Source organism: Oreochromis niloticus, linkage group LG11 (genome assembly GCF_001858045.2).
Source record: "Oreochromis niloticus isolate F11D_XX linkage group LG11, O_niloticus_UMD_NMBU, whole genome shotgun sequence".
NCBI lineage: Eukaryota > Metazoa > Chordata > Actinopteri > Cichliformes > Cichlidae > Oreochromis > Oreochromis niloticus.
The window spans coordinates 9,593,708-9,619,369 of record NC_031976.2 but is presented as its reverse complement, the minus strand read 5'-3'; the positions used below and the strand labels follow the sequence as shown (position 1 = coordinate 9,619,369).

Below are 25,662 nucleotides of genomic sequence, written 5' to 3'. Positions count from 1 at the left end.
CTCTATAACAGCTCACTTTGTAGCTTACTGCTATTTGCAAAAGTGTCCTTCAGTCAAAGAATGAATGTTATCATACTCTTCTTGGTTCCTTTTAGAATTATTTTTTAAGTGAGTGGTAATTTTTAATTAAAAATAAATATGACTAAATAAATAAATAAATAAACATTTAAATCAGTTGAGACAAATAGCATTAAAGACAAATAAAATAAATAATATAATGTAAATAAAATAAATAAGATATTTCAATAGCAGATAATTATTGCACGTTCCTTTTGTCTTTTATGTTTAGACCCAATTAGGCTGATGATGTAAATCAATATTTGCTTTTGGTCATTGTACAGCAAGGAAGCAGCTTTTTACAGGCTAATGATCACTATCAGCTTAGAAACAGACAGAGACCCCAAAAGTGACCCTGCTCCTCAAGGTCCACAATGTCAGCCTTCTCCTCCCCCAAAAAGGAAAATATTAATAATTTATCTTCGAATCGACTTCTCCCTCTGACAGATTAGATTTTAACCATTTGATTTTGTTTGGACTGGGCGTTCCCATATTATTACTTAATGACCTTCCCAGCTGCTCCTGTCCATTTTCTGTCACCAGCAACCATCTGGACACTTATTAGCACCTCAATGCATCCACGCTGCTTTCCTCCCAAACTTGAATAAAATTAAGCCTGGTTGCATGCAGACTGCCAATATTTTTTTTTTCTCTCTGTAGAATTCCCACCCTTTTTGTTGCAGGCCTAAGCTTTCTACATAATTTATCAATTTCGTTTGCATAATAATAATAATAATAATAATAATAATAATAATAATAATCACAGAAAAGAAATGTAGGCTGAGGATGTTGGGTTTTCTCTATAATTTCATTTAGTTTATTTAGGCAAAATATACGATCTGGACAAATTCCTTCAACATTTCCTATTTACAAATTTAAATCACTTGTATTTACATTAAAGAAAGGACACCAAAAAACACAAGATAGTGACAAATAATAATTATAATAACAATAATTATAATAATAATAAAGTAAACAGCCTACCAAAATGTCCCAGCCTGCCTGGGCAAAGTGGAGAGAGAGAGAGTAACATTATAGGCGCGATTATAAGCTACACAACAATAGAGGAAGTAATCCATCCATCCACAGGATATTACCAAATTACGCCATTTGTTCTGTACCGTCTGAATGCTATGCTGCATTATTATTTCTCATTGTCCTTTTTAGAGAGCGTAAAGTCTTTGTTTTTTTTTTTCTATTTGATTTTTTTTTCAAGCAAAAAAAAAAAATGTCTTGATCAAGCCGAGGAGAGTGCAGTGAGGACCCGTTGCGTGGCGTCTTGTGGACTCCTGGCGCTGGAAGGCAGAGAGGATCTGGATAAAGAATAATACAGAAAGGTAGATAAATACCCCCGCCGTGTTTGGACAGCGGGTTTCAATATGCATCTCAAGTGTCTGGCTGAGCAGTTTTGATTAGAAACAGACTGAAGCCCTCCTTTTCAAGCCCTCGCTTTTTTTTTTTTCTTTTTTTTTAAACACTAACAATTAAAACAACATCAACAATAATAGTGTTATCAATTTTACAGATCCGATTTTTTTACGGCATGAAAAAAAAACCCTCACTGTTTATCCATTGTCAACAGTTGTAATTCGTTATCTCATTGTTAATTCTCTAAGAACGTTACGCACAAGAGGAAAACCTGAGGTAGAACTTTTTTTTTTTCTTTGGGTAAGAGCGCTCCCCTGGGCTCTGGGTCTCCCATGGGTCTTTAGGGAAAGCACACAACCCAGACAGAGCCCGTTTTACTCGGTGACTTGATAAGTAGCCACACTCTCCCCAGAGGGAAGGAATTAAAAGGGTTGTGGGATGGGAGTCAAGACCCCTGTCACCCCCAAAGTAAACTGGGTATCGTTGAAAAAAAAATTGTTTGTTTTATTTTGTAGTGCTGTTATATTGTTTTATGTTAGAAAATATATAAATAAAAGATGAAAAAAAAAATAGAAATAAACCTTGAGCATATATGCCAAAATTCGTTAAGCAGTTTACTTTTTAAAAAAAATATTGTTTCTAATACTTCTCTTATCAGTAATGTTATAGCTATATATTTTTTAAAAGAGCTCTAAGTATGTTTCTATTTTGATAATCCAATAATCAGATCTCCTTCATTTTATTTCCGGCTGTGGCTGCTTTCATCTGCTTATGGCAACGTGTTGAAATTCAGCAAAAGCAATAAAGTAAAAACTGGTCTCACCTGTCATGGATGGGTCGAAAAGAAGACTTCAGGGTCTGTGTTGGAGGTGAATCCGACCTTACACCGTTTTCGTGATCTGATGGGGAAACAGTATTAGTACTTGTCTGGTAGATAAAATAGTGAGACGAGAATTTTTAAACATTATTGTGTGTGTGTGCGTGTGTGTAGTCGATTATGTGAAAATGTGTGTAAATGTACTTTACTTGTGTGTGGATGCGTGTGCAGAATCTTTTATAGGCTAAATTAATTGTATTTGAAATCGAAAAAAATAATAATCCGAAGTCGCTTTTTTTCAACAGAGCATTTTGCATGTCTCCTCATATGTGCAAACACAGACTGTCATCGTACCTATGTGTTTCGGACTGTGGCTCTCTGGTTGGGCTTTGCTGTCATTGGTGAGCGCTGCTGAAGCTGCTACCGGCGACACCACCACTGATGTCGGCTGCTGCTGCTGCTGGGCCGGCAAGTGATGGTTGTGCTGGTGGTGGTGGTGCTGGTTTACTCCCAGAAACGATCTAACATTCAGCAGGGAATTCTGGCCCAAGAAAGCCCCATTTGTCCAATTGTGGAACTTTCCAATCTGGCAAGTGTACAGTCCGTGACTGGGGAGGAAGGCGGGGTGGGTCTGAATCTGGTGGTGGGGCGCTGAGGGGTGAGTGGTGGCCCCAGTGCCGCAAGGGGACGTGGGTTTCTGTGACGAGCTGTCGGGACTAGTAGCGGTCTCTGCTAAAGACCATATTTTGGGCTTATTGTTGGATGGGAGAGGAAAGCTCCCAGGTCTGTCCGGAGACAAAACTCTTGTGGTGTTGTTGTTGCTGCTATCAGAGTTCTCCTTACTCCCTGGGTGAATTGAAATAGCGTTCTTAGATTTTTCAAAGGCCTCGTGGGCCTGTAGGGCGAAGGCCCGTCTTTTCTCTAAGTTGTCCAACTCTCCCGTTGCACTGAGGCCGCCCCTACGGTCCCTGCTGCCCTCCGTTGACTTATCGTCATCATCCTCGTTGCTTTGATCCCCGTCGTTGTCGTCGATTTTGTCTATATCTATGCTCTCCAGGTCGATCTCTTCCTCGTCTTCGTTTTTTTCTGCTTCGTCTCCACTGCCCAACAAGTTACCGTCCTCGTCCTCTTTGCTCCTGCTTCCCCAGGTCACCTTGTTCTCCTTCTTGAGCCTCCTCCTGGCGTTGGCGAACCAGGTGGAAACTTGCGTCAGCGTCATTTTGGTAATGATAGCCAGCATGATCTTCTCCCCTTTGGTCGGGTACGGATTCTTCCTGTGCTCATTGAGCCACGCTTTCAATGTGCTGGTGCTCTCCCGGGTGGCATTTTTAGGCCTAGCAGGGTCTCCGTACTGAAACTGGCCGTATGGATAGAAGGCAGGAGATGTGTGGGCTGCAAAGCTGGCAGGGTGGACGCCAGGACTGTCCTTCAGTTCGTACTGGGATCCCTTAGAAATCAAAGATTGTGTGTTATTAAAGTGTCCCCATTGAGTTTCATGCGCAATTTAATTTCATGAACTGTTAAATACATGCTTCATATATATATATATATATATATATATATATATATATATATATATATATATATATGATTCAAACAACTGGCTTTAAAAAAATCATTGAGTTACAGTTGCACCTGACTTAGCTCTGCCCACAAATAAGCTTCTCAGCTTGCAACATGTCACATGCTAGGCCTATGGCACCTGCAACTGCACAGCTCTCTGAGAGACCATTTATTAGCAATTATTGTCCGTAAATTGTCAGCAAAAAGTAACAAAGTGAGCAGGACCAGTGAAAGTTTGTGATCACGCACACTGCATGTGCACGCAAACTGACAGCTTAAACATATAGTAGGCCTGCCTGTTAAACTCCCCTCTATGCACAATATGACAAAGCAGTATGAAGGCCCAAGCAAAGTTTTTCCCTTTTTTTCTCCCTCTTCTCACTCTGTGAAATATACACTCGCGTGACGAATTTTGTACTTTAAGTCTTTGACTTGGTTTTGCTGAATCCACACGCAAGTCGCTCAACTTAGTATTTTCGATAAAACCCCTTTCCCCCCTCAGTTTTACACTGTGTTAGAGCCTAATACATACCTTAGTCAATACATTAACACACTCCAAGTTAATTATTATCACAAGATGTGCTGACCCAATAACTGTCTTGCAATCCGTCAGGTAGACAAAGTTAGAAGGGCATTTAACTAGGTCAGAAAGATTTACAAAACACAAACTAAAAAAAAGTAATTCCATATTTATAGTTTAAGATATTGTATCAGGCTGGTGAATATTTTTATCAGCCTGATTTAAAAAAAATCGTCAAAGAGGCATTTTTTTTCATGTTGCACGGTAGAACACAGCTCTGCAGGATTATTTTTTTCACAGTGTGAGACTAATAACTGCCTAATTATAATTTCTCTTGTTCTTTTGCTTTATGCATAACAACAAAACACATTTTAAGCCGCATTTTCAATGTTTTTTTTTCGTTTGCATTTCGTCAAACTTTTCACCTTGCAGCTAAAACACACCAGCGGGCTGTTAAATCAATCAAGTATGGACTTAAACCAGAAAATGCGCAATAAACAAATCGGAAACCAAGAGTATTAATTCTTTTGGTTGAAGTGGCCTTTAGATTTTTTTTTATGATCATACATTGATGGTTGGGACGGAAGGATTTACAAACATCTACGCAACACCAATCTTTCGACAGAAGTATATGAACGTGTTCTTACCATTTGTGAGAAAAGAGCCAAGTCCGCGCTGGTGTACGGTAAGAAAGCGCTGTAGTTGTGTGCGTACGGGTTGGCGTACATGCCCAAGACTGACGTGACAGCCGCTGCAGTGGCTGACGGACTTCCCCCGATTTCGGTGCTCCCTCCCCGGGACGAAGGCGTAAGCACTCCCGGTCTTTCGCTCCCGTAAACCGCTTGGGAGGCACTTAAGTACTGCGGGTACCCTAGCTGGGGGAAAGACATCTCCACCGCACAGTTCTTTTGTCCGATAAACTGTGCGTAAAAAAAGTATGCGAGGCACAAAAAAGAAAAAAGAAAAAGAAAAAAGAAAAAAAAAGAAAAAACCCGGATGAGTAAAGAGAAAGTGTTTAAGCCAAAGTCGCAGCTACTACCGACATACAACGGTATGCAGTCAAAACAAACCGCTCTTAAATCTCTGCTTCCTCTCTTTTCTCGCGCAAAGTCCGCTGGATGTGATCTGATCAACAATTGCGCTCCGACTGACGCGCCTGGCCCTGAGGTCTCCAGGCTGATCTCTCAGATACAATTTGAAGTTGATGCTTTGATTGGCGTCCTCTACTTGAGCCTGCAAGCTCCTCCTCGTTTGGAGCAATGTGGATAATGTGAATATAGAGTGAGCACATTGGCTGGGGCCCCCCTTCTCTCTCTCTCTCTCTCGCGATCTCTCTCTCTCCCCCTCTCTCGCTCTCTCTCTCCGTCCGTGTTTGGAGTTATTGTATGTTAAATGTTCAAGCATTAGAGTCCATTCACCGAAGGCTTTGATTGTTGTATGACAACCTGTCTACACGATTTTACAGCTGTCCGACACAAGGGGAAGTAAACCCGTCAAGAAGGAACTTACTTTGAATAGATTTAAATTGTAATTAAAGGGGGAAAAGCCTGTCCGCCGAGGAATTAGTATTTGGTAACACGGACTGCTGGTGCCTTTATTTAATTCAGTGGCATTTGTTTCTCTAAAAGTTTTAACATTAAATTTAATTTCTGTAATTTATGGATTTTTTTTAAACCTACGCACTCGTAAAAGACACACGAGACTTTATCAGGATGAGATATTTAAAAGTTTATTTATTAAATAAATAAATAAATGAATGAATAAATAAAAGCATTTTATATTTCTACAATAAAACAATTATATATCTTATTATTTTGTTTTAAAGTTATAACGCTTACTTCAAGACGGTTACAGTTAACTCCCTAAACAGTTGCGGAAATTCATGCAGATTTCTCCATATGAGTTATTAATTATGTAAGTCTTTATTGACTTCTGTTTTCGGTTTCCTTTGATTTCTTCATAAAGTTTTAATTAGCCTCTCCATCCTTTTCCCCCCTCTCACTTTCCATCTGCTTTCGTGTGTGTGTGTGTGGACTTAAAGCAGATTGTTGTTGTCCTTTGTAAAAGCAGAGCCACTTCACGTTTCCTTGCTTTTAGTGAAAAGGAATGTAGAAACGCCAGGGACGAGCCAAAGACCGGGTTACCGGCTACGAAGTCCCCAAGTCCATGTATTCGCCACAAAATGTTATCCAGGTACGTTTAGCTCCTAATTTAATAAAAGACGTACCAACACACAAAAACCGTAAAAATATTGTGTGTAACAATTCTATAATTGTTTCTGGAATATATATATTCCAGAAAAAAATTATATAATGTTTTCTAAAAGAAACCGATCTTTTCAAAAATATTATCCCAATATTTCAAAGTGTGAAAAAACTCGGATGCTATTTTGTTCAGCGCCTCTTGAACTGCTTATCCAATTTCCAGCTCACAAAAAAAGAAAAAAAAGGGTCGGACACTAACCTCTGCTTAACTATCCACTCCTCACACACCTATGTGGCTCACGGGTGGGAGGGTGTTCATTTTTTGACTGTTCTATTTCTATTTGATTTGATTCTCATATCACCCACCTCCCGAGTCAAAGGGGGTATTCTGTAGATCTAGATTTAATGCCTTAACGACTGAAGCCCAAGAAGTCAGTAGATTTTGATCTGCACCAGATGGCTCCGAGTGGATATTGCCGAGCGCCGAGGATCTGTTAAAAATATCTGTGGGGCACTGATGGTAATCTGGGTAACACATCAGAAAGGAGGGGAGGAATGGCAATTGTGATAACCCGCTGGAAATGTGTGCAGGGGGCTAAATATAATGGCTGTGGCGGGCTGGTGGAGGGGTGGCAGGGAGTTAGAAGAGCGAAATTATGTCTAAACAGAAATGACACTGGAAAAGCCGAAGAGAAATCAATGAATCGAGATGATTAGTAAATGTTTTAGAAACAGCGAAAAGATAATTTAATATCACTAGCTTACCACTACTAGTAATAACAGTGACGATGATGATGATAATCATATTTACAAAAATATATGATGACCGTGTTTCTTTTTCAGAAAAAAATGATTTTTATTTTAAAAAAATCACAAACAAATCAATGAATTAGGTAAACAAAGACACGTGTCGAGGTCAGTAAGCCATCACTGTTAACTGATTTATTGAGTGTTGTTAAACTGTCTTTGCCACCACAAGCTTTTCAGTCTAAAAACCAGAGAGAGCGAGAAAGGGAGAGAGAGAGAGCGAGAGAGAGAGAGAGAGAGAGGGAGGGAGGGAGAGAGAGAGCACGGTAAACTTTGTTCCGGATCCTCGCCCGTGTTTAAAACTCATCTTCATCACGTTCAGTTCTAATGCAGGCGTTCACCACCTGTATCGTCTCTGTATGACATGCACGCGCCTTCGCGCACAGGCGCTCACGTTCATGTCGTCAAAACGACTCTTAAATACTCTTCCCATTTTTAAAGAGAAAGAAAATCCCCCGGCTTATCATATCAGATAGTTTTATCGTGTAAATCTACAGGAGGCTCTTCATAAGCTGCTGCGCCTTAATGGCCACATTCTAATAGGCTAAATCACTCAGTCCCTAAGTACTGTGCGTTTTGAATTTTCCTGCCACCAATTAAAAATAAATAAATAAATATATACAAAACTAATAATAATACATAGTACCATAGTTAAGTATGTTCTCATATGATATGTGTATTAATGTAAAATGTCAGCAACAACTTCTGTTATACCTAAAATCTAAAAGAAAGAGATCAAAGCATATTCTCTCTCTCTCTCTCTCTGGTACCTTATAGCAGTAGAGCCTCTAAAGCTATAAGAAAGATATGAAATATTCCCAGTTACTCTGTTGGAGGATAGCACTCTCTGCCATTACTCATGTCCAAGTAATAGAAAGAAAAATAACTGAGCAGTAGGTCTATACCCGCTGTACATTTAAAATTACAGATACTTCAGTTATCAGATAATGGCAAACACAAACACTTATATATGATTTCAATGGGAAAACGAACCAACTAAAAAGAGATATTGTTAAATTCAGGCTGGTTAAGTGAACAGCATTTTCTCTATATAGAAACCAGCATGGTGACAGTACATTGCAATCTATATTCAATGCCACGTTTCAGGATTGTTGTGCAATTCAACTTTATGTTGAATATCATAAATAATTTATTTTTAAAAAAGCCAGATTTACCATATAATCATAGCTTCTGTCATTTATAGTTTTTAAAACTAAGATATCAGTAGTAATCTGGGATCATGACAGTCTTATAATTTATTTTTGTAACTTTCTGGGCTCGAATGCAGTTCTCTAGGATGTGTGCAAATAGGTACATCTCAATGGCTCCAATAGGAGTCAACGAGAGTGAACCTGCATTACAATCACATTGGTTATGTTGACAGTTGGCTACCACCGCAGAGGTCAAGGGTGTCTCTGTGAACTAATAACTGTGGTGAAAGATACTCCTTTCCTGCCTCGAGGAGTGCCAAAGTTGAGGAAAGGTTAAGAATCTGCAGAATGTTCCTTTTGTGCTTTCCTTGCAGATTATCAAATTAAGTGTTGAAACAAAAACTCGCTATCCTCCTGAAGAGAGGAGATTAGATGAATATCAATGATATTAATGGATCATCACAACTGTTAGACATCTAGCTTATTGCGTACAAGCCCACTGCACACTCTCACATGCATTGGCTCTAGTGTTGTCCCAGACCTGCGTCAGAGCAAATGAGCTAGTCAGCTGTGGGTTGGAGTCAGAGGACCACTGGTGTTACTGTGAGACATTCAATACATAGGCAACTGCACCACACCTTTAGGTAAGGAAACAAGGAATTTCCTGGATAATAAAAGAGGTTTATTCTGGGTCAGGATGTTATGCACTTGACAGCTACACAGTTTGAGGGGTGATGCCCCCCCCCCCCTCCCCCCCCCCAATATTGATGAGACAATGAACGTCTGCACTTGAATTTTTGCCAAAGTAAAGACGCTTTACATAACCATTACACCCCCAACAAGTTTAGCCCTGCTACAAATGCAGTGATCCATAGATGTACATACTCTATTACTGAGGTCTTAAAATAGGTATGCAATGATTTTATGAGTATTTTATGTATTATGCATCCAAAAAATTAATACAGAGTATAGCCCACAAAGGTTCCATACACATGTTGTTTATCAGCAAGGCTGCCACAGCAAAAAATACCACTTCCACCACTGCTGGTGCTGAAGGTATATTAAATATAAAGTAAATTAAACCAAACACTAACAGCAGAAGGTGTTAGCTCACAAATTATGATAAAGTATTGTCATGATTAAGCCCCTCATCTAATTAAAAAAACCGAAAAAAAAAACCCAGCGGCCACACTGAGGCAAAGTTATGGGGAAAGCACAACACTTCGTTAGTATTGACAAGTTACGTTTAACTCATTCTGGCTTCTAACTGCATACCATACAAAAGACAACAGAGGGATCTGACTTCTTTCCTCCCAAGGGCATTCTCAGGGGTGGGTAATGAACGGGTGGGCCCTGATTTTGATGTGGTTAGGGGCCAAGGGGAAAGAAATGTGAGAAGGGGTGTTAATTGTTTTGGCTCTTTGCTGGGGAAACATATCAACATTAGATCTAATGGAGGTTAAAGACTCTCATTGCCATAGGGGCTGGAGCTAATGAATAGCTATAGCTAGCCAAGAAGAGAGAGAAAAAGTGAGCGAGAGAGAGATGCAGAGAGAGGGGAGAAAAAGAGGATGTAGCCTTTACTGGGCTTTAAAAGGTTTTAACTGCATTGAGCTGAGTGTTTTATTGCTCCACTGAACTAAGAGGATTAACTTAAAAAACTCATGAAAGTATCTTTAGATGAAATATATATTTTTCTTTTTTAAAATGAGACATCTAAAATAGTAAGCACAGCTATTTGCAGCTATAGCGACAGACCTCAAGGACATCTTCAACTATACATTTCAAGCAGAGGGATTTCACAGTCTCCATATTTAAAGTGGTATTATCCTTTAAATGTACCTTTATGAAATGTGAACACTTGCTTTTTTTGTGACCTGTTGCAGTATACTTACAAAAACCATACAAGTCTGCAGCAAAGACTACACTGGCAACTGTCAAACTAATTCCATTACTTTGTATTTAACTTCTTCATGAAGAGTACATCAAATCTCGCGAGCCAACAGGCTTTAAGCCACAAACTACCAGTCTCTACTATATGTGCATATCACCAAAATACAGTTGCAGATGTATGCTAAGTACAGTAAACACATAATGTACAGGGGAAAAAAGACTTTTGACAAAGACAGAAGTAATATCAAAGTCCTTGTTTTGTCCCACATATAATTTTATGCTAAGTCTGAATGAGGGAGATGCAAACACTGATTTAGAACATTAGCTTAGAAATATTCATAAGAGTTAGTCTCCCATTTCAGATGTTTATTTGCTACCTCGGAAAGTGAAAAAAAATGTGAGCATGCAAATTTGCTTTCAGATGATACAATTCCCACGTTTATTCATAAACAGAGTTAATTGAATTTTAAGGAACGGCCTTCTTGGGAAAAAAAAGGTTGGTTTTTTTTGCGCTGAAGTATTCTTTTGAAATTACACCCTTTGATAGTGGTGTAAAGGATAGACTTATAGATAAAATGATCAACAGACAGCATGACAAATGGAATTTTAATGAGGCTGTTTCTTTCATCTGTTATCATGTTGTGCTGATTTTCTTTTTTTTCTTTTTCTTTTTTGCTTTGGTGTGTCTTTGTACAAACTATTGATAGTAGTTGAAATCTGGTGTTTTTATGTTGCTGGACACGCTCCCCAGGTTGCATCGGACTCTCACTCTTAACAACACTGCTATCACCTTTATCAGTGATCAGACTGACTTTGTTTTAGTTGCTTTGGGGTTTTTACTTCTTACAGTGTTGTACTGGTTTTAAATGCAGAGACCGCTAGAAGAAAAAAAATGTCTGGATTAAATTCTGCTTTTTATTTTAGAAAAAAAAACATATTTATCATTCTGTTATTCTGAAGGCTTATGTTGACATCTTTGGGACTTGAGAGAACACTTTGAATTCTAATTATTGATACCATCGTGGCTCCTGATTAGGCTAACCATTGGATGATGTGGTGTCACAGATGAAAACAGCAGCCTGTCAAATTCTGTAATGAGTTTTAGACAGTGACCTAGGGAGACGAGTGGGACGCTAGAGTGACAACACCTGAAAAAAAAGACAGGGTTTCAAAAGGGTTTACAGGTTATTGATGTATGAGATTAGCCCTTTGCATCACAGATTGAATCTTCCCATGTGCTCGAGCGAAGAGAAACTAGGTGGATTTTTCTTTATTTATCTGTTCAGAAAATCATGAAGGACCTCAATATCGGCTTAAAAAGAAAACAAGAAGTTGAGTATCTTAGAATATACAACTTGAGTCGATTGATTTAGTCATTCTGATTGTGGATTAGATAAATATGTTGGGAACAGGAAACATCCTGACCTGACAATTTATTTTTATCATCCTGGAGTCCAATGATAAAGGATATTCAAAAACAAAGAAGCAGGAGAAGACAGAGATGTAGAAAACATTTTTTCACATTCTGCGTATATTTAACAATTATGCAATTATGCTGCTACGCCAATTGCTAACTTACAAATGTATACAATGACTGGAAACATAAATATACAATTTGAATAACTCAAGTAGTGAGTTATTAAAAAGAATGGGGTACACCCTGAACAAGTCACTGGGCTATTGCAGGGCTAATGCATAGATATAAACAACTATTTACTCTTAAGGCCAATTTAGAATCACCAGTTAACCTAACATGCATGCATTTGGATCATGGAAGAAAACTGGATTACCTAAAGACAACCCACCCAGGCAAAAAGGAGTGCACGCAAGCTCTACACAGGTCCCCAGCCAGTGAGCGGATTCAAACCAGGACCCTGTTGCTGTAGGGTGACATAGCTAACCAACGTAATGCTGTGCTGCAAGTCATAATCTATGAACACAGCTTGTGACTTGATTTAATTGCCAAAGTAGCTCATTAAGGCAGAAATTCATCAAATTCTACATAATTTAACTGGAAAATCAACTTTGTTGAGTGTCCCTGGAAATCTGATGTGAAGCATGTTGGCCAGCCAATTTAAATTCAGCTTTTTTTTCTCCCTATTACATCTGTAAGATGCCAAGTGGACAAACGATGCTAAATAAATGAATGACAAATGGCCTGGATATACTGTGAAACATTTTTTTCTTACACAGGGATAAATGAGGAAACACTTAAAAGAACAACCATGTAGTCTTCTGTATCCAGTGCAGCGATGGGGTTACTCGGAGAGTGGGTGAAAGGGTTACAACATGGGATTTTACATCACGCCCATGCTGAAGCATCATTGATCCCAGCTGACAAAGAAACCAGTCTGGGCAATGAAGTTCAATAACAACTGACTCTCATCTCAAAAGGGGCCAGTTGATCTGGGCCCTTTTGAGTGTAATTCTTTAGCATTAGTGGCTCTCAGCTGTTTCTGCCAAACATTGGCCCACACCATGAAATCTCTTGTTAAGAAGAGAGAAATTGTGTTCGCCTCGTAATTGAAGTATTTTATACCCCCCCTCGCCATCACTCTTGTTAACCCCCTTTTTTCCACCTCTTTCCTCCAGTCTGTCCCATCTTGCTTGTCCCTATTTGTTTTCTGCTCACCCCCATCTTAATGTACACACAGAGACACACACACGCGTGCAAACCCCCACACCTTTTGTATGAGGAGCATCACCCATCAAAATCTGAATCGATCCCCTGGTGTCATTGTGTTAGGAGGTTATTTATGTGGGCATACAAGCCGCACCTGCCGCTGTGTTGGAGCAAGAGAGGAACACGGCCAGAGTCTGTTAATAGTGAAAAGGGAAACATCAAAGCTGAGAGAGAGGAAGAGAGAGAGCTAGAGAAGAGGGAAAGAGCAGACACCTCGGAGCCCCAAGAGTCCCTGCCAGCTCACTGCCTCGTCTCTCGTGAAATGAACACTTTCACAGTCAGTTACTCTTTAAGTAATAGATATATTGAGTTCATCCCTTGTAACGTTAGACAAATAATATATTATTATTTTTTCCTCCCCCCCTCCCCGCCCCTTGTTGCCCTCGCTTTCCCCTATTCCCCTTCCATCTCATCCCTTTTTAGCCCATGTGTCCCTTTTCCCTCCGTTCCCCATCAACATAGGATTATGAAGGTTAAATAAACTCTGTCAAAATGAATGAATATTGCCACAACCTCCTCCCCTCCTACTCCGACTGCAATCAAACCCACACCACCACCGCCACTCTCTTTCTCTCTTCTATCCTCCACCCTCACTGCAAAAAAAAAAAAAAAAAAAAGCAAGAAGAACTACAGGCCCAGGCTTTCTGGCGGCAGAATGAATGATCCTATTTATGTTAATGCATACATGAACGTTACACAGGTTTTTCCCCTGATAAGGCGATAGGTTAATGAAATGCTCATTTCATTTTACCAGTTGTTTTCTCTGTGAAGTTCCGATAAGTAGCAAACCAATGAAGCTTGTAATTACAATCTTACAGAAACCCGGCCAATCTGTGTATAAATCTCACCATCCAATTACAAGATGTAATAATTTTGCAGTCAAGCTGGTAATGAGGTCTAATACTCATGCATGTGATAATCCCCCCTGGATGCTGACTCTATCAGATGTTAGCTTTGTAATTATATGAGCTTGAGAAAAAAAAAATCATTATTTCATGTTCAAGTAGAAAATGAGGTTGGTGGGAAGTTAATTTTCTCTATGCTCTGTGAAGCGTAGACACGAATTTAATGATTTAATTACAGTTGTTAGCCCTTTTTTGCGAGAGGCTTAAATTGAGCTAAGCATTTTTCATAGCCCCCGACATCAAGAGTTGGGGAACATCAAAGATTTTGACAGCATACAAAGTGATGAGCAGGCCCAGTGGCCTCCAGATTTTTTTTATTCTTCTACCCAGAAAACCCTTTCTCTTGCTTCTTCCTTTCCTTTCCTTTCCTTTCCTTTCCTTTCCTTTCCTTTCCTTTCCTTTCCTTTCCTTTCCTCATCAGGGTACCACATCCCAGGGACACCAGACTTCCTGGATAAAAGCAACATCAACAAATATTAACCGCTCTGGCTTTCACCACCGGCAGCTAATCCACTGTATGTGAATTTGTCATATCAGATTACTATGACAGTCATGGTGCAGTGCAGAATGGAAAGCATCCTCCTGCATCCTCAAAAGGACAATATAGTTTAACTCCCCACCTTTTTTGAATTTCAAAACAACCTATGAGCGCTGTCTGTAGTTCTCTGATTTCCATACAGCCTTTATAGGAGAGAAAGAAACTATAAATACACTCCTGAAAGTAATCCCTAGAAGAGGAATGGCTGCTTTTGGCACTTTAAAAAAGTGCTTTGAGCAATGTAATTCAACTTCATAGTAAGAGTAGCTACTTGGATATGCAGGATGGTATGGTGTGAGGGTGGGCAAACTGCTGTAATGCATTTCTATCACCGTTTTGGAGCCTGGGATCTGTTTTTTTTTTTCAGATTTTAATAACCAATTTGAGGAATGAAAAGTTGAGATCAAGAGTATGACAATTTATTAATATTTTTATATTTTAATGTTTTAATAACTTTTAAAATCTATATATATTTTAAATATTTTTGTGATGATGATGATTATTATTATTAATGAATCATCAACCACTATCTGAGAAAATTCACTTATGGACTTTTATGAGTCAGTTTTAGCAAATGTATGCAAGATGTGCAGAAGAGCCAAACTCACGCTTTGCAGTTATAAATACTTAAAAAAAAATACACTTCTGCCAGTGCTGATACAGAAATGTTTGTTGTTACAAATGTATGAAGGCTGCAGCGCATACATTTTACTAACTGCTGACAAAGGTTTAAGGACAAAGAAAGAAAGAAAAGGAAGAAAGCAAGTATCAGAGTAGCAGTAAACTAGAAATTAAACAAAAAGGAACAAAAAAACCTGTTGAATATGTTGAATATTTTCTGTCTTTTCCTTTTCTCTGTTTTCCTTTAAATGTTTGATTAAAAATACTTAAACAGCAACACATCTATCAAAATTGTGTATTGACTAATCCACTAACTGGTTCTCTGTCAAGGTATAGCATGATAATGTGTATTAATTTAATATTAAATGTAGGACCTTATGTAAGATGTAATCCCAAGTATTGAGCCATACCAGATTATAACTCAAATTAAAAGTTAAAAATTTACTAGAAGAGTACACTTAGAATTATCTATTCTATTACGTCTAAATTACTTAATTAATGGTATATCTAAAAGAACCTATTATTACAACGGCTGTTTTTAAAAAGAAAAAAAAAATATACTAATCAGAACGATTTTGCTTGCATATCTTTAATAATATTGAGGTAACTACATTTAAATAAATAAATAAATAAATAAAAGTCACATTACACTTGAATCAGTCCTTTGTAATGATAATCCTGCCCTACCTATTCTCTCTACTCTCTTCCCCTCATCCAGTAGTCCCAACCTCTTCTGATGACCTTTTTAATCCCACCCACAGCTCTCTCAATTCTTTCTCTGTACTTGGCCACGTCCTGTTAAACAAGGAGCACATTGCAGTGTTGTGACCCACAATTGTGGACAGCTTCACGGCAGGTTTTGCAGGCCTTTTTTCCGCTCTGGTGTCCAGTCTGCCTCCATCTGCCACTGCCTCACCATAGTCCCAATGGGGGAGATGGGGCTAATTCTGCAGTCAATTAGCAGAAGGGCCGCTTTTGTTCTCTCATTGGCTCCCATGGGCCCTATCTGCTTCACTGCTCCCTCGCTCTCGCTCCATTTCGATGGTTCTCCCTTTCTGTCTCATTTATCTGTTCATGGTTCTCTAGCTCTTTTTGCTTGTATAATTTATTTTGTTTCATACTCATGGCTTCCTACTTCTTTCTGTCTTTTCCTTTTCTGTTTCCCCAACATGAAGTGTTTAAAGTATTAACTGTCTGATTGCCATTTTTCCCTTCCACATTCACCCTTGCTCAGTGACCTTTGTGACATTTTTGACCAAACGGTGTCTCGGGCGATCATGAGCCATAAAACAAATGGAATTATAGGTGACTATTTACTGACTGATGTTGATACATTGTAGCAGCCATTAGTTGAAATAGCAAACATTAATCAGCAGGCAGGAAAGTTAAAAAGAAAAATGTCTTCCATTTTCTAATAACTATTACATTACACCGTTCATTAAAAGGAAAAAAAATCTAATTTAACCTACTTCTATGAAAAAAGAAAGGCATTACTGAAAATAATATCCACTGTAAAATACGGTAGAAACCAGCCTTTTCCCTTTGCCTTTTGATCAATGTGGCACCCTGTGGGTCTTACCCTGCTGTTGTCCCTGTGGCTCTACCTGGCCCTACTGAGCTGTACCTGTCTCAAGTTAATAAATCATTTTGGCATTATAAAATATTCAAAGGAGGAGGGGATCAGGAAAGGCCAGGTTAAAGAATTTCTTAAATTTTCATAGCATGACAGCCTGTTCCACATATGCCCCCCCACCCTCCAGCCTGGCCGCCTCAGCTGCTTTGTGTTCAGGGCTTTGGGTGTGTATGTGTGTGTGTGTGTGTGTTTCTATTGGTTGGGAGAATCTCTTGTGTCACTCTAATAGTCTAGAATTACACTTGTATCAGTGTCACTAGCATATTGGGTCTATGTATACCCTTAGGCCCATCACACTCCCTTCTACCTTCGACTGTCATGGCATTTAAAGTGATACCATTCGGGCAAAGCTAGTTTTGACAGAAAAAGTGAAAACCTGTGTGTTTTCCTTCTTGGCCCGACGACAGAGCTGCAGCCACCAGGGGCCCCTGCCACTGAGCAGCCAATCAAATGATATTTTACACGATAATGATGGAAAATCGGTTTGCCTCCTTACTGAGTGCACCCCCACCACCCACCCACCCCCATTTCTCCTCTTTACGTTTTAACCCACCTTTTTTTCACTGCCCTTATCTTTCTCTTAGACCTCTTATTCTACCCTCCCTTTCCTGTTGCCTGTGCTATGATTTTTAATAAGAAATCAATTTGTTGTACACACACACACACACACACACACACACACATATATATATATATATATATATACAATATATATACATATATATATATATACTGTATATGTAGGGGAAATATATATATATATGTAAAACAAGTGCTCTTTGTGCTTCTCGAACATCACTTGTCTCTTTATTTTGCAGTCTCTTCCTTTCTAGAGATAGTACACTGTAATGTAATTTCCGTATGTGGCTACAGTTACTTTATGACAGCGTTTTTTACAATACTAGCATGGTGAAAATAAACTGTGGGATGATTTAAATCATTAATCTAATCAATTCAACATTGCTAATCTGAATGGTTTGTACTTTCCAATAAAGCAATTCCAATAAAGCCATGCTTCCCCTGTTTGTTTAACTAAGATATCAATCAGTGCTCATGCTACCTTTTTTATGTAATGCTCTATCCCCTTTAGAATGATTATTTTCTGTCTCAGCTATAGTATAACATATAAGTTAATAGTTTAATGGTAGGATTTAAATATATGACTCTGTATTATTCATATGATATTTTTCTTTGTTAATATCTGCTAATGCAACTTTTGTTAAATATTTCATTTGTCCTCTTTAAATCTAACTTTCTGTTTGTGTTGTGAACACTGATGTCTGTAAGCAAAGAACAAGTCAGTAAAATTAGAATCCAGTGAAATTAGTCATCCTCTCCTTTGCTGTATCAAACAGCTGTAGAGGCCTCAGGTAAGTTATCCATGCAAAGGTTCCACAGCATATGAAATAATGATGAATCCATGGACAGAGGGACCAATTAAAGCTTCCTGCATGGCTTTCATATCACCTCCCCCCAAAACACACACGCACACACACACACACACACACACACACACACACACACACACACACACACACACAGACCTCCATCACCACTAACCTCCCTCACCATCCTTCTCTTGTGTTCTTCCTCCTGCCATCCTCTTTTGTCATACCTTTCACCATCCTTTGATTTACTTCTCTACCCCCACTCATACCTTCTAATTCCACTTTTCCTCTTAACCTTATCCCACACATTTTTTCATTCATCCATCACTTCAGTTTCACATCCTTTCAAACACAGACAGTGCTTCGGCTTGTTGTGCCACAGTGTGACTGGCTTCTTTTGGATAAAGACATCACAGTCAATAGTGACGGAACAAGGGCAGGTGAATGATTTTGTTGTGCTACCCCGTAAAAGGCCTATCTAGTGACAGGGAGTGCAAATTAGGCTATAGAAGCTGTTGTATGTAGTGCTCGATGCAATGTGAAGGAGGGGGGTAATTGTTTAGGAGAAAAAGTTGTAAGGGTTTCTATCTAGGCCAGGTAAAGCATTGGCAGGAATTTACAAATGGCCACTCATCTCACTATCAAATAAAGCGTGGTCAACTAATTTTAAACTATACTTTTCTGTCTGTAGTAAAACAAAGATATTTATCTGTGTTAAAAGCAACTATTACCTGGCAGTCTCTGGGGCAGATGGTAAGATGATGCTTGGAGCCACAGCTCAGGTTCATGGCATCACACTGATGCAGCTATCCATTCCCAGCAGCAAGGAAAACTTTTAAAAAGGCCTTTTAAGCAGTTCTGTACCTCTTTCCCTTGAATTGTGTCACATTTGTGTTGGATCTTAGCTGGCACAGTTTGCACACAGATTTAAAAACATTAAAGAAAAAGAAAAACTAAAAAAACTTGCACAAATTTTGTAAAACTGGGACAAGCCACAAAATACAAGCCAATTATATCTTTAGCTTACACTATAATCAGTAGGATTATTAGGATATGAAAAACAATAATAGAAAAAAAGAGTTTTTGTTGATCCCGATAACTCAGACTTAGTCAGGTCACACATACCCTGACTCTTACACAGAAGCGACTGACCTCTCAGGTATCATACCATGATACATTTATTCCTCTTTTTCTCTCCATGTCTTGTCACCCTGCCTGTCCTCTCTGAAATTACCAATATATGTCAGTAATTGCACATAAAACCTCAATGCATTATTTCAAAACTAAATCCTCCTATGCCAACACTCATACACACATAAACATTCACCCGCTGCATTCTCACATGCATATAAAAACCAGTAATAGCTTGTGCATATACAAATACACTTGCATATATTTTTGGGTGAGCTAGAGGGTCGCATTTTTATGTATACGTGCACAAACACACACAAACAGGGGCTCGCTGGCCTGCCGATGGTGTAGGACTCATGTATTTTGATGATATGAAAGTTGACCACATTTACATGCAAATCGAAGTTCTAGATTAATAGGGTCCACGTGTGAGGGCGAAGGAAGACTGCATGGTAATAAGCTATTATGGCTTTTAAATACATTTACCGATGTTTTGACACAAAATTAGTATGGTCCTAGCACAAGGAAATCATGTTGGCCTGATAGTAATTTGGTTTTCAATTGGGAATACAATTTCATCAGGTTCAACTGTCATTTCTAATAATGACTCAGGTTGTGCTCACCAAATTGAAGATTCCTTTTCCTCACTTTTTTGTTTACTACAAGCTTGCTGGATGAAAGCCCAAACACCATGTTAACAGAGGCTCTTGCAGCTCAGAAATAGAGTGGCTAATATATATGAGAATTTACACGTCTATTAGTTTTATGTTTAGACAATTACTAAATTGCAAGTTATTTTTTTCAACTTAGGAGAGAATATCTAGATTGTCATTGGACTTTAAAAGTAAAGGTGAAAATGACTCTGTAGCACCTGGGATTTTCCTTCGTGTTACTAGCGTTTAAAAAAGTACATTTTCATGGCTCACATGAAAGATCATCAAGTCCATGGCTTGTCAAGTGATGAAGCAAATATGACTAGTCAAATGACGGCATGTCAGCCGGAGCAAATATATCAATCATCCTTCCCCCCAAAATGGTCTTGGCAGTTAAAAACAGCTCCTCGATTTTCCTGAAGAGAATTCATTATTGAAGAATAATAAATGACTGAATAGATTGTTTTCTTCCTACATATTTCATCTTCAGAATGATGAATTCCAATATGAGGACTGTTGACAAAACTAAGAGCTTCCTTTATCAACAAATACTTCTTCCGCAGACTGACCTAAAAGCATAAACCGAATGCTCTCTTCTTTCTTGTTTTTCAACACTGCTTTTAATTAATATATTCAACTGTACCATGGTTTTGATTTTCTTTGAGCACATGCAAACATAAGGAAATGGAAGCAAAGGAGGGAGAGAGAAGAGAAAAAAAACAGACAACATCCTTGGGTGTTAGACTTGTGATGTATTTCCTTTAAATTTACCCACTCAAGAAAAAATTAACAGGCCCATGGGACATAACACACAAATAGAATAATGTATTTGTGTCAGTCAAATGCCTTTCCATGGCTGAGCAAAGAAAACATAATAAATGGATATGAAATATGTAAACAGAGCCTGGGTACTATCCAATTAATAAAAACCATTTTTATCATGTCTTCTGGGGGATAAAATACTTTTCAAAAATCGCAGCGTGCCTTTTCAGCATCCTTGTCAATTTATGTAAACACCCTGCAACCATTCTAGAGGCGAGGGGCACAAGTAGATCATAGATTATTAATGGAAATGAAATAACAAAGAGTCTGTCAGTTGCATCCTGTGCCACCTTATCAATGACATTTGGTCACCGAATGACACCAAATGGTTTCTTGCTGTACATCAAAAGCTCAATATGATATACTCATTAGACTTAGTTTGGAAACTGGTAAATATGTAGTGTGGTTATAAAGTGCAAGAGTTAAAGCAGAGATGAAAGACTCAGAGACTAACCTTTATTTTATTAAGGCCCTGATGTGTTGAAGGTCTGCTAATTTGGCTCTGCTGGGAGCTTGGCTGGGGGATTCTGGGCTGAGTACTCCAGAAATTGTAGGCCTTTGACATCAAGGATCGATTCCACTTTGAGAGGGCTGAGTGAGAGAGAGAGAGCGAGAGGAAGGGGTTGGTAGAAATGTATGCCCCTTCTCATTAGCTGACCATGGGGGAGCAGAGGCGTTAACTGGGCTACTCCTTTGGGGCTCTAAATAGGTTTATGGCCACTACTGACAGAAGTGGGTGTTGGGCAGGGGAGGCAGGAAGGTTACAATCACAAAACTAAATTTGGTATTAAGTTAAACTTTGTTTTTTCTCAGCACTGAAAAAACTACTAAGTGGTTTATGTAAAATTACCTAAGAGACAAATGTGATGATAAGTAGTGATACATGAAATAAACACTTTCATTGTGAAAACTGACTTGTATGTGCAGGTGCAGATGGGTTGATGTATTCAAGGAAAACTCTGAACCTGTGAGTCTAATATACTCTCTCTGTCTCTGGCTGTGCATTTGCATTTTCTGCCATTGTTTAGATCCACTTGTCCTATTAGAGGGAAGGGTCGCTGGAAAGGTCACAGAAGTGCCTGCATTATCCTGTCCTCTGTGGATGCCATAATCTGTCTGTGTGTTTTATAGTCTCGGACAATCTCATAGACTGTACATAAAAGATGGACAAAACCACCCACCACGCCATTGCCTACTGGTTTGTAGACTATTCTTCGAGTTCCTCGAATTTGGCCCATGTTTTCCAAAACCAGATGCACCAAGCAAAATTTGAATCTGAAAAAACACCAAAGGACAGAGTATACCCATACTATGGCAACTTGTCCATTAAAAGGTTGCACTGCCTTAAACCATACTTCTCTTTATAAGTTTTTCCCATGAAAAACAAAGAAAAAAACAAATAAAGAAAATGAAATGACCATAAAATAAAATGTCAGGATTCAAGAGAAAAACTAAGGTTGCCATAAGAAAACATCTTCTCTCTAAAAAGAACATGGCAGCACAGCTTAAGTCTATAAAGTTCTAGAGTTCTAGACTTTTCTACAGTCAAATGTGAGGCCATCTGCCTGACAGCTAAAACTAGGCCAAAATGGGGTCGTGCAACAGAAAAATGATCCCAGACACAGCAGGAAATCTACCACAGAATGGTTGTAAAAGAAAAGAATCATGATGTTAAATGGACCAGTCAAAGTCCGAATCTCAGCCAGACAAAAATGCTACAGTGTGAACCTTATGGAGCTGTGCTACAAACCTCAATGAACTGAAGCAACTTGTAAAAAGAGTCAACATCAGCACGAGAGACTGACAATGTCATGCAGAGAATTATCACTTCAAGATTTTGCTGTTAAAGGTGATTCTGCAGATATCAAAGTCTAACATGTAAAGTCCTAAATATATAAAAATGAATAAATAAAATAAAAATGGATCAGTTCTCTAATTTTTATGGTAGTTTCATTTTATTCTATAGAATATCTACCATTGACTGGCTCGGCCACTCCATGGTCTTAATGAACTTCTTATTTTGCCTTCGTCTTATCAAGCACTTTGTTGCTTGGCAGTATGTCATTAGCTGTGTCCCAAAATAAACTTTTAACATATTTTCAGGCGAGAATGTAGCTGTGTAAACTTCAAATATCTGCTTGGTTTATCAAGACATTGCATATTTGCTAAAGTGCTCCGACGTTTTCGGAGACGTCTGTTACCCACCCGCTCAATAGCTAGCCGGGGGGTTCAATGGTCACTCGAGCCGGCGAGAGCAGCGGACTCTCGGCTTCATTGTTTTCAGACCCCCGCTGTCTTTCGCTACTCAGGTTAAACATGATATATAAGTCACTCGGATAACTTAAAAATTTAATTGTTTGGCTTTTTTCGGTGTTTTATTTGTTCCAGAGTAAATCAGTTTGGCTGGGATCAAAATTATTAGATTAGCTTAGATTAAATAAAACTTTATTAATCCATCGGGTGGGTTCCTCCGGGATTTTCACACAGCTGAATAAAAGTCAAACAGAAAAGTGATTAAACAGAAGTGCGAGACGGTCGAGAATTCACACCAGTGTCCTGTTATATTTTAGATAGCAAGGAGCAGACGGCTGAGTTTATTAAACTCCACCGAGACAGTGGTGACGCAAATCTGAAGGCGAGACCGTCCCATTTCACAGCCTCACACTTCCGGCCTTCTCGGTCTTCAAAGGACCCGGCCCACGTAGACCGCGAAGGCCGGGTCCTCCAAAGGATGCGGCCTATGTTTTGGGACACAGCTACTGTAGTAATGGAAGACGCATCCCTGACATATCATCAGTGTTCTGGCTGAGGGAAGGAGGTTCTCATCCAAGGGGATTGTAAATGGTAAATGGAGTGACTCTCATATAGTACCTTTCTACTCTCCTGGACCACTCAAAGCACTTCATACAAGATGCCTCAATCACCCTCAAACACCTATTCATACAAGCACTTTTTCTATGCAGAAGTGCTTTTTATCTAACATTCACACATTCATACTCATCGGAGAGCAACTTGGAGTTAGTATCTTGCCTAAGAATGTTTGGCTTACAGACTGGAGAAACCAGGAATCAATACGCCAACCTTCAAATTAGTAGATGACCTGCTCTACCTCCTGAGCTACAGCCAGTGGCTCAACGCTGTGAAGCAATCAAATACCCTTTGTACAGCCTAAAAGGTATAGTCCTAAAGCACATGCTTCCACTTCTGTGCTCAACTGTGAGTATGGTGTTCTTTTGATCATATTCAGCATTTCTCTTCCTCCAAACATGGTGGGTCGAGTTAATGCCAAAGAGCTTGATTTGGTTTTGTTTCACCATAGCGCTTTCTCCCAAGCCTTCAATGAATCATTTTCATGTTCACTGGCCTCTACATGAGTGAGTGAGCAAGATTACAAATTCATCATGGGCTCAAATACTTATTTTCCCCAACATATGTCACCACCATCACCATCAACAACACAGCAACCACACCTCTTTCGGAAGGAGACATCACAGGACTTCAACAAAAAAGTTCACACAATTAATCTCATGCATCCAGTAATTCAGCTAGCACGTAGCTAAAGAAGACAAATAGCGGCTTTGACTAGCAATTTTGAGATAAAGATCTTAGGTAATGACGGATTAGTCATTTGCATCTGTTAAGTCCAACAGGCCTAAACAAAATGGTGTACACACAAAGCAAATCTCTACCTATTATTATTTTTAAAATTTCCCGTTCAGTTTCTGCACAACAATAATAAGCCATATGCACACAGTCATGCAAGCATGTAGTCTAGACTGCTCCTTTCACACACACACACACGCCATAGCTCAACACCTTTAATCTGCGTGTGTGTGGAACAAAGAGTAAAAGATTCTAAGTAGTAGAGTATACTTGGAAGACAATGGAGCTTTTAGAACAATGATGCATTTGAGACAAATGAGCTTCTCCTTAAACCGCACATCTTTCTAATTCTTTGTCTCTACACCATGTCCCCCAATCCACCACCCAGTATTTGACTTTTTTTCCCATGCAGTTATAGTGGGTGATAGCTATGGGGCACAGCTCCATAGCTATCACATATCAGTTTTACAAGTAACTGCATTTTAACTACTGTTTGTTAAATAGGCGAACTTGATTGACACCTAAAGGCCTCTTCTGTAGAGTATAAAGCTTAGTATAAAATGTTATACATGCTTAAATAATTCATGTACTATATAGCATTTCCATTATACCTGTTTTTGGTAGCTGCCCACTGTACCAATAACCACTCGCTCTCACCAGTTGGAGCATAACTTTAAACCCAACTAACAGAGGAAAGAGACATTTACCTGTCTCTAGTGTTGTAACTGGCAAAGCTTATTGTTCACAGATGAGTCTGCTTTGTCATTGTTAAGCTCACTGACTTAAAGAGAGCAAGGTAGAAGACACAGAGACAAAGTAACAGTCCTGCAGTGCAAGAAGATGCTTAAACACCTTTTTTTAAAACTTTCATGGCCTGCTGTTTGGCCTTTTTGCCAGCTATGTCTCACAACTCTCTACTCATGATGTAACACAAAACTTAAGATGGTGTTGATCTTAAATTAATGATAAGGCATCAATTAGTTAAGACTCAACAGTCCCTAAACATAATTTACATCTCAGAAGAATAGCAGGATTGAATGAACAAAGAGTTGTCTCACTTTTAGCAAGTGGCATCAGATTTGTTATATTTCTTTTTGTTCTTTTTTTGCAAAATGCACTTGCAGTGTATCTCACCTCATACATCAAATGTCTTCCAATCTCTTATTTGAAAGTATGCATGGTGCAGCTTAGTCCTCAAAAGATGATAGGAGTTTTCTCTAACTTGAAGCAGATGTTAAGCATTACACTAGATCAGTCCTGGTCTTTTTTTTTTTTTTTTAAAGGGAAAGTGGGATATTTAACACT

At 38.9% G+C, this 25,662-nt stretch overlaps 1 protein-coding gene across 1 annotated transcript; it reads right to left on the bottom strand.

Annotated features, from left to right (window-relative positions):
- Nucleotides 1-846: 846 nt before the first annotated feature.
- Nucleotides 847-5,571, bottom strand: irx1a (iroquois homeobox 1a). The gene is made up of 4 exons (XM_005450550.4): nucleotides 4,973-5,571; nucleotides 2,597-3,689; nucleotides 2,249-2,324; nucleotides 847-1,370 (listed from the first exon to the last, which is right to left on the bottom strand). The coding sequence occupies exons 1-4, from the start codon at nucleotides 5,213-5,215 to the stop codon at nucleotides 1,295-1,297; spliced, it is 1,488 nt and encodes a 495-aa protein (XP_005450607.1). The 5' UTR covers nucleotides 5,216-5,571; the 3' UTR covers nucleotides 847-1,294.
- Nucleotides 5,572-25,662: the final 20,091 nt, after the last annotated feature.